Raw genomic sequence first — 15,227 nt, 5'->3', positions numbered from 1 at the left:
TTTAGTCAGATTTGAGTCCTTTAGTCAGATTTAGTGCATGTTAGAGTCACGTGGGGAGGTTTTACAAACTCCAGTGCTCCAACCAATTAGATCAGAATCTTCCCCAGGGATACTGCCCAGGCATCAGGGTTTTGTAAATGTGCCTGAGGTTCCAGGGTGCAGCCAAGGCTCAGGCTGATAGCTCTACAGGCCTTAATTGCAGGAGCAATATAGGGACCAATTCACTTATGCTTAATGCAATCTAATTCTGCCTTGGAGCAAAAGAAGGTAGTTGCTTTCAGAAATCTAAGTTGAATGTTTCCAAAAAATTGCACAACTTGAAACAACTCCCATAGATTTCATGATATAATTTTGTAAACAATCTAATTTATTAAATGCACCTAAGAATATAAAAGTTATCTCCTATCTTATACTTTTCTTCAAATCGCTACAGATGATATACCATCATATAGTTTCTTAAGACAAAATATTTGCTCAAAGAAATGCCAACTATGATCTATGGGAAGGGAACCTAATTATTACTAATTGTGAAATGGCAGAAAATGAAATTATTTTCATTTTTATTTTTCAATGCTGTGGAAAGAAAAACTCAGATCCTGACTTGCTAAGGTTGATTGTGAAAATACCCAGGCAATAGCATGAACAGGCACAATGAGAGCTCTAGGGCTCACTGCTAAATAGAACATGGTTTTAAAAGCCCAGCAAAGAACTAGAATGTCGTTCTCTGACTTCTTCACAATCTTTTTTCATTCTTATCTTTTTTTAATGGAAGAAAATAAAACATGAGATCCTCTTGCTCATCAGCCCCAAAGATGTTTCCAGGTCTCAATATCCAAGATTAAGTCATCACAGCCTCAGAGCATATTCTATTTAGTAGGGCCAGACCATTTTTAAATGCCACTTTATTGGGATATCAGCCTAGACTTAGAAATCATGACAAATTCCAGCTTGTGACCACACCACAGACTATACACAGAGTGGCTTAGCTGGTGGGTTATTTTGACAACTTTAGAGAGACTCTCCTTCACAGGCCCCAAATAGATGGAAAGAAGCTGGTGTTAGGGCTTCCAGAAAGGTATGAGGCAGGGAGAATTCTGGGAAGAGTTTAGCAAATATTGGCATCTGCTCTAGAGCTTTGATTCTTCCCCCACCCAGACAATGACTCAGAGATAAAAGTTGGGGCTAAGGTGGTGGTCCCGTGAGCCACGGTTTGCAGAAAGGAGCCAAGGCAAATGTCATGTTTCCATCAGTGGAATCTTTACAGACTTGCTAAGTGAAAGGAGGCACCAAGACTACTGGGGATACCTGAGAGAAGTCTCGAGAAACAAATCAACAACCTGTGAGCCTCTCCCAGTGAGACCTCAGAAACCCAATATCCAGGCCTTCTGCACTAGGAACTCTACTTTCTAGATTTCCAGTAAGAGCTGGAGAGTGAGGAAAAGCCTGCTTAGTGGAATCATACAAAAGCTGTCATTTTAGCCTTTCTCCCCTTTATTCCCTTCAAGACCACTATTCCGAAGCCGCATATCATCATCCCTTTGTTCAGTCAAAATCATGGCTTGGATCTTACATACACTCTTAGATATAACAGCTCACAGAATTATTTTTATGTATCTCCATAAATCACTAATAGCTGCTTGAAATGTTCCCCTTCCCAAGAGTATTTTCCTCATTAGCAAAGCCTTAACCTAAAGGGTTTGTAATCTGTTCCTAAAATGTCAAGAATCAGACAGACAAGAAGCTAAGAAGGGTGGCGAGAGGTCCCAGGCAATGAATACTTTCTCTGAAAATTTTTTTCTTTCTTTCTTTTTTTTTTTTTTTTTGAGATGGAGTCTCACTCTGTCACCCAGGCTGAAGTGCAGTGGTGAGATCTCAGCTCCCTGCAACTTCTGCCTCCCAGGTTCAAGCGATTCTCCTGCCTCAGCCTCCTGAGCAGCTGTGATTACAGGTGCACGCCACAACACCCGGTTAATTTTTGTATTTTTAGTAGAGACGTGGTTTTCACCACATTGGTCAGGCTGGTCTCGAACTCCTGACCTCGTGATCAGCCCGCCTCAGCCTCCCAAAGTGCTGGGATTACAGGCGTGAGCCACTGCGCCCAGCCTCTCTGAAATTCTAACACTGAGACTGATGGGAGTGAATGAGCTGGTCCACCATGGCTGTTACCATGAGCATGAAGCAGCCCCACATCTCACCCCAACAACGTATATGCCCACTCAGTCACCACATGATAAGAAACATGCCCCATGACCAGCTTTTATTTTGCTGCTTGCCCACCACTCTCCCACTCCAGGCTCTGTTCAGCCTTTTCCTAGATCTATAACCTCCAATCACTTTTGAGGAGCACTCCTGCAGTAGAAAATTATTGAGCAACAGCTGCAAGATATGCATGTTTAAATTACATATGTGAAAATGCATTGCCTAAAACTCAAGAATGAATACTTAGTGAAAGTTCATCCTCAATGATGCTAAATGTTTATCCATATTCCAAACAGTCTTCTTGAGATCTTTGAATGTATTTTTTTTTTTTTTTTTTTGAGACGGAGTCTTGCTCTGTCGCCCAGGCTGGAGTGCAGTGGCGCTATCTCGGCTCACTGCAAGCTCCGCCTCCCGGGTTCACGCCATTCTCCTGCCTCAGCCTCTCCGAGTAGCTGGGACTACAGGCGCCCGCCACCACACCCGGCTAATTTTTTTTTTTTTTGTATTTTTAGTAGAGACGGGGTTTCACCATGGTCTCGATCTCCTGACCTCGTGATCCGCCCGCCTCGGCCTCCCAAAGTGCTGGGATTACAAGCGTGAGCCACCGTGCCCGGCCCTTTGAATGTATTTGTCTCATGCTTGGTCTTGCATCCCTTCTGTCATTCAGCAAATATGCATGCAACACCTACTATGTGCAGGCATGGGATATGAAAAGATGGCTAAGATGTTGTCCTTCTGCTGGGAGATTGCTATCTATGGTTGCCATCTGCCTCCCATCTGTCTCCCTTTTCACAACATCTTAACGCTCTTTAAGACAATGTTTATGTTTCCAGGTATTAAAAGTTAAGGATGTCATTTTCCAGCCTAGGAAATTGCCTTTTTTGATTCAGCCAATACAAGCCAAATGAGTACAATAAAGCACTGATTACTGTAACTGTGCAAATAGTTGGTACCATCACAGCTGGGAGAAGAAACATCATTTAACAGCGGATCTCTGTGAGACAACTGCTCAGTAACTGAAATGAATTAACATACTCAAACTGGAAAGAAATTAGCATTCCAGTTCCTGGCTGATCTCTAAAGTCTGAGCAAACAAATACCAAAAATAATAATAATAATAATAAATTTTTAAAAACCTAGAAAAAAATTGAAGAAATAGTAACTGAACCACAATCCTCATCTTTTTAGCAAATAAGGCTGTCTTCCTCATAAAACAAGGCCAAATTTCCAGCCTATTTTTCTCCCAGTGCTCCAAGTAAATATCAAGAACATAGGATTTACTTATCCATATTCCAAACAGTCTTCTTGAGATCTTTGAATGTATTTGATTCACACTTGGTCTTGCATCCCTTCTGTCGTTCAGCAAATATGCATGGAGCCCCTACTACGTGCAGGCACATAGTTCTGCCACCAAAATGCAGAAAGGTACGGTGGTAGAAAGAGCATTGGATGGAAATGTTAGAAGACCATGATACTACTGACAATTTTTCATCTTTCAAGCCCACATCTTTTTCATTGCAAATGCTCACACCATAGAGTTGTGACAGAATTGAATGAGATTACATGTGTTAAAATATTTCCTACAGTTCCTGGCTTTCATGACATCTTTCCTCAAAAAAGTACCTAAGGAGTTAGAGAGTCCTTCACACTGGACTTCATCAGTTCCATGAAGAGAATGACTTATATTTCCCCATTTTTCCTCCCTTCGAGCCCTCAATTTCACTTGCAGTCCAGACTTTCTCTCTAGGTTGTGGCCAATAGAACTGGTACCAATGACCAGGTGACAAATCTAAGGTGTTTCCTCCATCTTTCCTGATCGTGTGGCTGTGGAAAGCCAGCCTTTCTTGATCCTTGACCTTAGCCTGGAGGGTGAGGGAGTTGCTTCTCAGGATGGAATGAGGAACCAGTAGGTGGTCCTGCTTCAAAGTTTACCACTTGATTTATTTGGCCTAAATTTACACACCCAATGAGATCTTATTTGTGATAGAAATAGAAGGGACTGGGAACTGTAATACACAGTCCTAATACAGAAAGTCTAACCGAGAAAAAAGCAGACCTGAGAAAACGCTAAATATCTAAAAGACTGGCTCTTAAAAAAAGAATTAGTCTCATTCCACCTAATCCTCTGCAATCAATGAATGGCAAACTGCTGTGAAAAAAAAAATTCAGTTGATGAAGCTCGGTAATAATCTGAAATCTTTAAAAATAGATTATCCTGGAAAACAGTCCTCTGACACTAGAGACATTTAAATAGAGACTGGAGAGCCATTGGCTTTGCTAGGGTGGTTGAATGAGGTGGCTTTGAGGACCCTCTGTGCTCTGTGAGCCTTAACTCTCTGTTTTATTTTAGTTTCTAGATGTCGTGCGGCTGGTTCATCAGAAGTCCTGGAAAGTGGGTGATATCTTCCATGCAGTTGTCCAGTACTGCAAAATGCATGAGGAGCAGAAGGATGGGAGACTGAGTCTCTTTGACTGGCTCTTGGAACTGGGATAATAAGGCAGTCTGCCCTATAGATCATTCCTTCCCTTTATTCCAACTTAGATTACAGTGGTTTGTTCTAAATGCTCTAAAACATTCTCAAAACATCACATCACATTAGCAGAACTATAAAAAAAAATCTGCTACTCAAATCCACTGCATACAGAATAAGTCAGAGGAAAAGCAAAATATAGGTCTGTCCAAATTCATACAACTTGTGGGTGAGTTCCAAAGAGCTTGGATTAGAAGAGCTGGACAAAGAGAAAATTCAATGGGGCCCAAATTAGAACGCTTATAATGAGACCCAGTCTCCAGGAAAACAACACTCACATATCTTTAATCATATAAAATGATTTGTAATGTCTCTAATTAGATGAATCAACTAGAAACAAACTCAGTGGTCAAAATAATTTTTAATAGTATTCTGTAACCTATATTTTACTTTTCTGATTATATTAAGGGGCTGCCCAGCCCGGAGAAATACTTAAGATATGGGTGAGAAATCCCCAGGCTTTTATACAGAAGATTTCCACTTTCAAACCAATGTCAGTGGACATTGATAAAAGTATATAGCAGCATCCTCTACTGAGGTGATTTCATTTATTCCCTGCAGCCCACTGATAAGTATCCTACTTCTCCCAAATAGTATCTGGGCTCCCAGCTAAGCAGAAAACTATCGTCAATTGGCATTCAACTGAAGAAGAAGAAGATAAAAGATTGTCTTGTTTCCATCACTGTATTACTTGTGTAACATGATTACATAATTCTTATCCTAAGAGAAAGCTTTCATATTTTAAAAAAAAAAAAGTCTTTTCAGATAAAATCTGCTTGTGTCTCGAATAATATGAAGTACAAACTTTCACTTTATTTTATTGTAAATTATAGATTATTGTCTTAAATAATATATTGAGTTAGCTTTGAGCTTCCTAAAATATGAAGAGATTATTGTCTAAAGTCACATATTGACATTGAGCTCAGTGGCTTGTTTGATCACGTACAGCAGACACGCCACTCCAGTGACATTTATAATGACAGAAGCAGGGTAATGGTCTTGTGTTTGACATGATCAGTTAGGATCATAGACTTTCCCTGACTCGTAGATATTAGCCTTGAATTGGGGGAAAAGAAGACTTTGTCACATTTTAGTTATTTTAATAACAGAGATTTACTCTTTTGAGAAATAAAGGTATCTAATGTCCTCCTAATAAGTCTTCTTTCCTTCCAACTAAATGACCTACACGGACTTTTATTTTCTTGATCAAAGAGGTGTTTATTAAGGATTTCTGGATATACTATACTTTTACTCTATTTTTTAAAGATCACAAAGTAATTTTAAATGTGAACAGGTTCCCATACCATGAATGCTGGCCTCACCTGCTCTATCATCCACATTTGGAAATGCAAAGAAAGCTCCCTTGTAAGCCTTCCTCACTCCCATCCTAGGTTACTTCCTTCCCCACTCCCATCCTAGGATACTTGCCCAGTGCTCATTAGGCATTTGTTATTCAAATAGTCCAAATTTAGGTTATTATGCTTAATTTGACACATTAACCAAATGCCCAGTTTTAAAATATATCCATCAGTTCATGCTGAAATGTGCTTCTTTGTGCTATCAAATGGAATAGAATACACTTATTTTTTAAACAATCCCGGAATATTGTGTGTAGACTTTTGTTGTGCTCGAATAAATGTTTACTTATCTTACAAAGCACAAATACTGGATTGTAACCATGTGATGAAGTTATCTATGTTGTACCTAACGTTGCAAATTAATCAATAAATCTCTGTTGTCAGATCGTCGATTATTTTTTCTGCAAGAGCTTTAAGCACCTCATAGACAAAACAGTCCCGGTACAATTGGATAAAGGCCTATATATCCCTTAGAAAAGTTTTGTTGTCCTGCTTTCATTTTTTTGAAAAAGTGTATGTTCTTGGCTTAATTTGTTAAAATCAGTAATATTCATGGAAATCAGTTTCTCAAACTTGGCACTATTGACATTTGGGACCACCTCATTCTTTGTTGCAGAGGGTTATCCTGAATATTGTGAGATGTTTAGCAACATCCCTGGCCTCTACACACTAGATGCTAGTAACTACCCCCTCACAGGTGTGATAACCAAAAATATTTCCAGCCTTGCCAAATGTCCCCTGGAGGCCAAAATCATCACTGGTTGAGGACCACTGTTGTCAAGAATGCATTGAAGGACCAGGGCCTGAGTCTCTACGAGGTGTTAAAGGAGGAGGTGCCTTCAGCCACTTAGGGAATCCCCATAAGGAGCCTGAAAACCGGGCATTTCCCTACCCAAGGCCCATGGAGTGTGGCTTTTACCTTAAATCTGGGGAATAGGAGAAAGAGGCACAAGACAGACAAGGAGTCTACATACCTGGGGATAAACCAACCTAGACTCAAGTAAGCTCAAAGTAAACTCATCAGGGTTAGAGGTAAGTGGATGATGCTCTTTGAATTCAGGAAATAAACTATTAGAATATATGCAAATAGAACATTGAGAATCACGGGCACTTTGTTTTATTCACTAATAAGGAGGCATGAACATGCTTTGAATTCTCCAGTCAGCCAGGGGATATTGTTAAATAAAAGCAAACTCTGGACATTGGCAAAGAGAGGCTGTATTTAAACAGATTATGGTAAGCGGGGTTGGGGGACTCTTTCAATGGAGGATGGAACTATTGCAATGACAAGAATGCTCCAACCACAATATCTGCAAATGTGTTAAGGGTTAGGCAAAAAGGAGTTTTTTGTCTGTTTTGTTTTGTTAGAGAGAGGAGTAAATAAGGCTAGAATGAACCAGGTGTGGGGAATGGGATGGACAGGGTGAGCCAGTGAGGTGGCGTGATCACACAGTAGATTAGAGAATGTTTTATCCTGAGATCAGCCTTGTCTCAGGAGGGGTCTCTTCAGGAAGGGCTGTATGCTGGATCTTACTGAGAAGGGACCAAAGTTCAGGGAACCAAGGAAAGGAGAGAAGCTTAACTAAAGTTTAGTTACAAGCGTTTGTTCCAGTTGGTCAGTGGGTACAGTTTGGCTAATTCTTTATGAGATAAAAAACGAGAATTTGGAGGGTCTGTGTCTGGCCTTGTTAGAAGTAAACCAGAGAGTGATCCACGAGTCTTAAGTCATCTGTGGAAAGATGATTCCTTACGCTAAGCTATTTCTGGAACATACTGGTTGAGGGAATTTCCCTAGCCATGGCTGTTTACCAGCATCTCAGTTGTCTGTATCAAAGACTCAGCAGAGAGTCATTAGGAAACCATTGTCCTTGACATCTTCTTGAGGCCCATTGTCTTCCTTTCACAGTGTAAGTGCATGTCCCTTCATTTAATAAACGTTTTCCTAGGAACTACTGGGCATTGGGCACCATGCTAGAAGTTGGAATGAAGAGCTGAATCACACGGCATGGCACTTAGGAGCTCACAGACTATAGAGGAAATGTACACATCAAAGTCTAACAGAACAACATAATAACGGCTATAACGCAACTCTATATGGACTGGCAAGGCAGGGAACACTGGGGAATATTCATTGCTATGTGGTGGAGAAAATATTTCAGCTCAGCTTATGGGGTATGAAGGAGTCACTTAATAAGTAGGGAGAAGAGACCCAAAACTACTGAAGAGAAGACATTCAGAGCAGAAAGATAATTACCAGCAGTCTGGATATGCAGCCTGAGACACGGCTGGAAATTTGATGCAATTGTAACACAGCTACGAGCTGAGGGAGGCACCAGGTGTGAAGCTGGAAATAGAAAACAAAGCCACATTTTAAAAGGCTTTCCATCTATGCAAAGGAGTCCAAAATATATTCTTTTTTTTCCCCCATAGAGACAGGGTCTTGCTATGTTGCCCAGGCTCGTCTTAAACACCTGGCCTCAAGCAATCCCCCTGCCTTAGCCTCCCAAAGTGCTGAGACTACAAGCATAAGCCACTCTATTTGTCCCAAGATGTATTATTTGAGCATGGATCCTTTTGATCAAAGGAGATGGAAAATCAGATGTACATGTAAGAAAAATTATATATGTGAATACATGTGTGGGCCACTGAGTTTATCTTACATTTGAGATAATGCCATGGAAGACAGCTTTGTTCATGGGCATGTTCATGGGTAGAGGGGTTCCCCACAGTTCTATGATATGATTTGTTCTTCTTATACCGCACTCTGCATCAGGGGTCTCCAAGACCAACCTCAGACTCAATGATACACTGGAAGGACCCACAGGACTCAGAAGCCATGTATCCGTGGTTATGACTTATCACAACAAAAAGGAATGAATTAAGCTCAGCAAGGGGAAAGGGCACATAGAGCAAAGTCCAGGAGAAATAAATGCAAGCTTCCAGGTGTCCCTTCCCAGTAGAGTTGCGCAGCATGCACTTAACTTTCCGATAATGATACATGGCAACACATGCAAAATGTCGCCAACCAGGGAAGCCTTAGTGTCCAGGTTTGGTACTGGAGGTCAATCATGTAGTCATGCAGCACCCACATGACTGACCTCGGCTACTCATGCTCCAGGCCCCACTACACACCAAAAATGGATGTTTATGATACATCCCATTACTAGAGTAAATTATGTGGCCAAAGTGGTACAGCATGGCCCAAGACCTCAGGCATACAAAACACTCTTACCAGGCAGAACATTCCCAAGGCTCAGTGCTTAGCTCTTAGGAACCAGCCAAAAGTCAGTCCTGGAAATAGACCTCTTTGGGGAATGTGCAGGGTTGGAACAACCCAGGCATCATGAGTTAACCCTTTCCTGCCCAAGCACTTATCACTATCTGCCTTCTAGCATGGCACATTGCGTACAGGTGGTCTCCATTGCTGGTTGTGAATTCCTGGAGGATGAAACCACATTTTACTCCTCATCTATGAATTCTGCCATAGTCCCTAGCACAATAGCAGACATTATGTAGACTGGAAAGCTAATAGGCCTTCGGGAACTGAGGCCTTGGTTTATATCTGATAAAGTTCAGCCATTAATTCTAAAACTACAGTTTTATGTTTATGCTCTTCTTAGCTTATTAGAGACTGCTATCTGGCATATAAAGCTGCTCAGAATTTTCTTATGAAATTACTTTTGGATTCAGGCAAGTGAAGCGTTCTACAAACATTTGCATGTTATTGGAATTGTATAAGAATGTTTGACGTAAAATATTTTAATACCACAAAACTGAGAATATTTTAGAGGTATTAGAATGAATTTAAGTGATATCAGGACATTACCAGCCGAACTTGGAATCCAGTCAAGTGCAGGCAGGTTCGAATGAAACAAACAGAGGAAGAAAAACATCCTTTGAGCCTCCGTTGCTACCAGCAAAACTTGTTTGTGCACAAACAAAATGTTAATCTATTTTTATTGTTGCAGAGATCCTTTAACCAGCTAAACTTTTCCTAAATAGTTCCTTCAAAAATGCCCCTTGAAAGTCCTCTAATTTCCCATTCTTCTTTTCAATGTTCGCAGCTCCTTTCTGCAAAAAGTTAAGGGAAGCCCTTCTGTTCCTTGGAGATGGCCTTCCATTAAACAATTATCAACATGTTTTTATTCCTTTTTGGAAGATTCCCACCACTTTGTTGAACTCCATCCCATTACTATACCCTTCATTCTGCCAGTTTCTGGTCCAGAACATGGCAGGGACTCCGGATTTTACAAAGATGCTCTGAGCACTGAAAACCCAGGTGCAGAGATTGTTTTATGGCAAATTGTGATGTCCTTGGGCTAAACATCTGGCCCAAATATTTATACACACACAACCTGTCTCTCTCTTAGTATGTCACAAACAACACATCATGCAGGACAGATAAAGCAGAAACAAGAGTTTCTGTTCTTACAGAGGAAAGTAGAATTAATGGCTCTTTGTTGAGACAGAATAAAGGCAGATGAAATCAAGACAGCCTCTAGCTTTAAGGGCCATGGATCCTTCTCCAGGCCCACGTGTGACATTTGTGAAGGATACTCTTGCTGACTATGTCAAGCAACAGACACAATCATTTTAAACCTAGCAATATTTTTACTAATCAGGGCAGTAGACCACGTGTTGACCTTTTATGAAATGCACAGAAATGCCAAAAGAAACCCACCTCACTGAATTAGATCAGTTATTACCCTCTGTATTTTTCACAGCAGAATCTTATTTTAAAAATTCATTGCAGGTATATAGTATTGGAGAGTTCTAGGCTCTCCAGTATATTTACCAAATGTTTTTGACACTTCATTTTTAATGTATGTTTTAATATAACAAGTCATGAATAATCTGATATACAAGACCATTTCTAACTGAACACTTTATACATTGCTGTCTGTCAGAGAGTTGATACCAAGGAAGGAGCAAAGCAATTGTCTGCGGTGTGGTGTCTAAGCAACGTGAAGGTTAGAAGAGGCTTGCTTCTAAACATCCAGGAACAGTTTGTTTCTTTGTTTTCTAAATGCCTGGGGCAAGAGGCAGAGAAATCAAATTTTGAACAATTATGCCCTAAGAGGTGAGGAAAACTCTGAGAGTGTTGAGTGAGACAAAGAGAAGATGTAGCTATAATTCTTAACATTTTTATGGCATAAGCTTGTATTAGTCCTTTCTCATGCTGCTATAAGGACATACCTGAGAATGGGTAATTTATAAAGGAAAGAAGTTTGACTCACAGTTCTGCAGGGCTGGGGAGGCCTCAAGAAACTTACAATCATGGTGGAAGGGGAAGCAAACTGTCCTTCACATGGCGGCAGCAAGGAGATGTGCAGAGCGAAGTGGGGGGACAAGCCCCTTATAAAACCATCAGATCTCATGAGAACTCACTATCATGAGAACAGCATGGAGGTAACCGCCCCCATGATTCAATTACCTCCCACCAGGTCCCTCCTACAACACATGGGGATTATGGGAGCTATAATTCAAGATTATTTGGGAGGGAACAGAGCCAAACTATATCAAGGCTCTTTTGAAAACCTGAGGAAAGCTGCAAATACACAAAATTTAGAGGTTATTGGTAGAACTTCAGGGAGCTGTTCAAGCCTTCTACATAACTCAGTTCTAGTTTCCGAATAGTAGGGCTCATGTCTTCTTCATTTACTTTTACCTTCCAGACCCTGCCTTTTGTTCCTATCCTCAATTCTTGTTTGTTTGAAGAAACCCCACCCTCATTTATGAGGACGGTAGATCAAAAAAGTCAGATTCTGACCAGAAGGAATGGTATTTTAAAGGTTTTTGTTTTTTGGTGTCTGTAGAGCATGTTCTTATCAAGATTACTACAGAAATGCAAATTAAAACCACAGTGAGATACCACGAGTCAGAATGGCTATTATTAAAAAGTCAGGGCTGGGCATGGTGGCTCAGGCCTGTAATCCCAGCACTTTGGGAGGCTGAGGCAGGCCGATCACTTGAGGTCAGGAATTCAAGACCAACCTGGCCAACATGGTGAAACCCTGTTTCTACTAAAAATTCAAAATTTAGCTGGGTGTGGTGGAGCGTGCCTGTAATTCCAGCTACTTGGGAGGCTGAGGCAGGAGAATTGCTTGAACTCCGGAGACAAAAGTTGCAGTGAGCCGAGATTGCACCACTGCACTCTAGCCTGGGTGACAAAGTGAGACTCCATCTCAAAAAAATAAAAATAAAAATGTCAGAAAATAATAGATGCTGGCAAGGTTGTGGAGAAAAACCCATTCCATTCATTAGCCACTCGTTCCACCAATACTTATTCAACAACCAAGCATGCTGAGCACTGTTCTAGATGATGCAAAGAAATGCAATGGAGAACAGAGAGGGTTTTTGACATTTGAGAATTTTCACTCTAGTAAAGGACATAAATGATGAGCCATAACAAAAATACATTAATAATATATAAAACTTAGTTGGGCATATAGCATCAATAAAAAATGCTGGAAAAAACTTTAATTTAAAAGCGAGTAAGGTTTAAAGGGTAGTGAAAAGTGTTCATTTACATCATGCCTCCCCTCAGTGGTTCCAAGGGCCTTTGAGTAAATTTGAAAGTTTTTGAAGAAGTCAAAGAGTAACACGAGATGGCCCCTGAGGACTGACTCACTAGTCAATTTCAGCATGTGATTGTTGGTACCAAGTAAAGAGGTGGTGAGAAAGCCAGCTATTGCCTGCGTTTTATCAACTGAGAGGGTCTGTGCTTGCTTGTTATAACCGTGAGAACAATGCTGGAAGCGGGGATGAAAGAGTAAACTATGTATCAAAGGACAGTAGTGTACACGGAGCCAACACATCTCTATTCTTTGGACAGTTTTTCCTCTCAGCCCCATGTCTCTTTGGTGATATATTTTTCCCACCTTCATTCTCTCCTGACGTTTTCCAGCTGTCTCCAGCACTTTCTGTCCCCGCATGCTGCATTTGTTTGTCCTGTGCTGCCACACGGGCAGGTGACACAGAAGCGCAGTTTACCTGAGTCATGGGGTCTCATCCTTCAGAATGTCAAGGGCAATACCATCATCACTGGAACTCCCCTGACTGATGAATAAACATCATTTTAAAATAAACAAATTTGGCCAGGCGCGATGGCTCACACTGTAGTCCCAGCCCTTTGGGAGGCCAAGCCTGGTGGATGACCTGAGGTCAGGAGTTCAAGACCAGCCTGGCCAACATGGTAAAACCCTGTCTCTACTAAAAATACAAAAATTAGCTGGGCATGGTGGCAGGTGCCTGTAATCCCAGCTACTGGGGAGGCTGAGGCAGGAGAATCGCTTGAACCCGGGAGGCAGAGGTTGCACTGAGCTGAGTCTACGTCATTGCACTCCAGCGTGGGCAACAAGAGTAAAACCGCATCTCAAAAAAATAATTAATAAATAAGTGAATAAATTTATTCATGGAAGAAAATGAAGTTTCCTGACTCAGCATGGAGGTTTTGGCCAGCCCTTCAGTTAAGATAGTGACATCTGCTAACAAGTATCTCACAGAAATCCGAGAAGGGTCAACTTCTAATAGTTCTGGAAAGCAGGACAGCCTTGCAAGAAGCTTCCCGATGCTAATTAGACAGTGTTTTATTAATGATTTCTTCCTCTGTGCTCCTTGTTCAGGTCCATGTACTTATTTGAATGTTGGGGAAAAAATTGAATGTAATTTTGTAAGTAAGCAAATCAAGATGCAGAGATTTGAGAGGACCTGAGCAAGGAAACAGAAACAGCAACAACTAGCATTTATGTGAGCACTTGCTCCATGTTCCAGACACGATTTGAAGCGCTGTAGGTGTATTGACTGACTTACTCTCCGCCATCGCTCCCTGAAGTCAGTACTATTATTATCACTTCATTATTGAAAAACTTGGAGCATAAAGAGAATAAGTGACTTGCTTAAGGTCACAAAGCCAGAAACAGGCAGAGCAGGATTGATCCCAGCAGATGAGCCTCAGAGGCTGCACTGTTAGCTTCTGCTGCAAGGTTGTTAACTGGCATAAGTTGGAGGCATGAGAAGCAAGGGAGGTCAGAGGACGGACAGTGCAGAGAAAAAGAAGCAGAGTCATAACCCACAAATCATTCTTTCTCGATTGTATTATGTATTTTCTCAGCCACCATCACTCTTCTAAAGTAAGAAGAGAGAACAGTGAATAAAACTGTGTTACTTACTTGACATTGAGCACAATTAAGGCTCGGAAAGTGGAGCTGATGGCTATTTATACGGTTGGGTTGACTGTTTGAGAGCACCCCTAGGGATGGAGCCTCTACTTCTAGACCATTCATATAAGCTTCCTCCAGGCAAACACTGCATTTAACTGCAGCATGTAAAGATGCTCTCAGTCTGGAAGAACACCAGGTTATGTTATCCAAAACTTTGAAATTTACAATTTAAAATAAAAGTTTCTTCATAAGGCACCAAAAAAAAAAAAGTTTGGCTTCCCTCATAATGCTTTTAGAAGTATTTTTAAAATGTTATATTATATGTAACCTTTAAAATGCTATATTATATTAAATAATGAATAATGCTGTGCCATTCATCTGTTCAAAATGGAAAATTAAGCAGCAAACCAAAAAGCAGAATTGTTCAGTAGATCGCAGAGGAAGCGTGCACAAGCCAAACACTCAACATGGGAAGAATGAACGAATCCTAAACACGCTGGGAGATGACTTTCAAATTCTCTTTTTAGAACTTGACTCCAGGAGGCAGCGAGAAAAGAGAAAAAGTAACAGGAGGTTATTTTTCAGAGTAACAAATGCCAATGTGAATTCATTACACGTCTAGGAGTTAGAGGAATCTTCCCTTTAGACAGGCCGACGGAAAGAGGGTATGCACAACGTCACCACAGTACACAGACCTGTTGGTCACTAATTACACACTGCAAATGACAACTGTCCTGTCCCATTCTGGGCATTCATAGTGACTATGAGTAATGGAGGGGATCTTTGGCATGAAGCAATCCAAAGAAAATTGGTTACACTGCCAAGGGCCACATGGGTCATTGCCAAAATGGAAGCAGATGATTATCACATACGGTGACACCATGTAGTAGAGGCTTTTTGTCCCCTAGTCAGCAGGATGCCTTCTCTCTCTCCTTTTTACCTTTTTTTTTTTTTTTTGTAGGCATCCACCTTCCTGC

General features: G+C 40.9%; 1 protein-coding gene across 5 annotated transcripts in view; it reads left to right on the top strand.

The window, feature by feature from the left end:
* SPHKAP (SPHK1 interactor, AKAP domain containing) overlaps window positions 1-6,471 on the top strand; it is a 195,162-nt gene extending 188,691 nt beyond the window's left edge. For all 5 annotated transcript variants that reach the window (XM_055290859.2, XM_055290860.2, XM_055290864.2 and 2 more), the window contains one exon: window positions 4,550-6,471. In XM_055290859.2, the coding sequence (XP_055146834.1) occupies window positions 4,550-4,693 (144 nt within the window). In that variant the 3' untranslated portion in view covers window positions 4,694-6,471. The remainder of the gene's footprint in view (window positions 1-4,549) is intronic.
* Window positions 6,472-15,227: the final 8,756 nt, after the last annotated feature.

This window comes from Symphalangus syndactylus, chromosome 8, assembly GCF_028878055.3.
Source record: "Symphalangus syndactylus isolate Jambi chromosome 8, NHGRI_mSymSyn1-v2.1_pri, whole genome shotgun sequence".
Classification (NCBI taxonomy): Eukaryota; Metazoa; Chordata; class Mammalia; order Primates; family Hylobatidae; genus Symphalangus; species Symphalangus syndactylus.
Note: the sequence above shows the minus strand (reverse complement) of the source record. Positions and strands in the feature narration are given on the sequence as shown.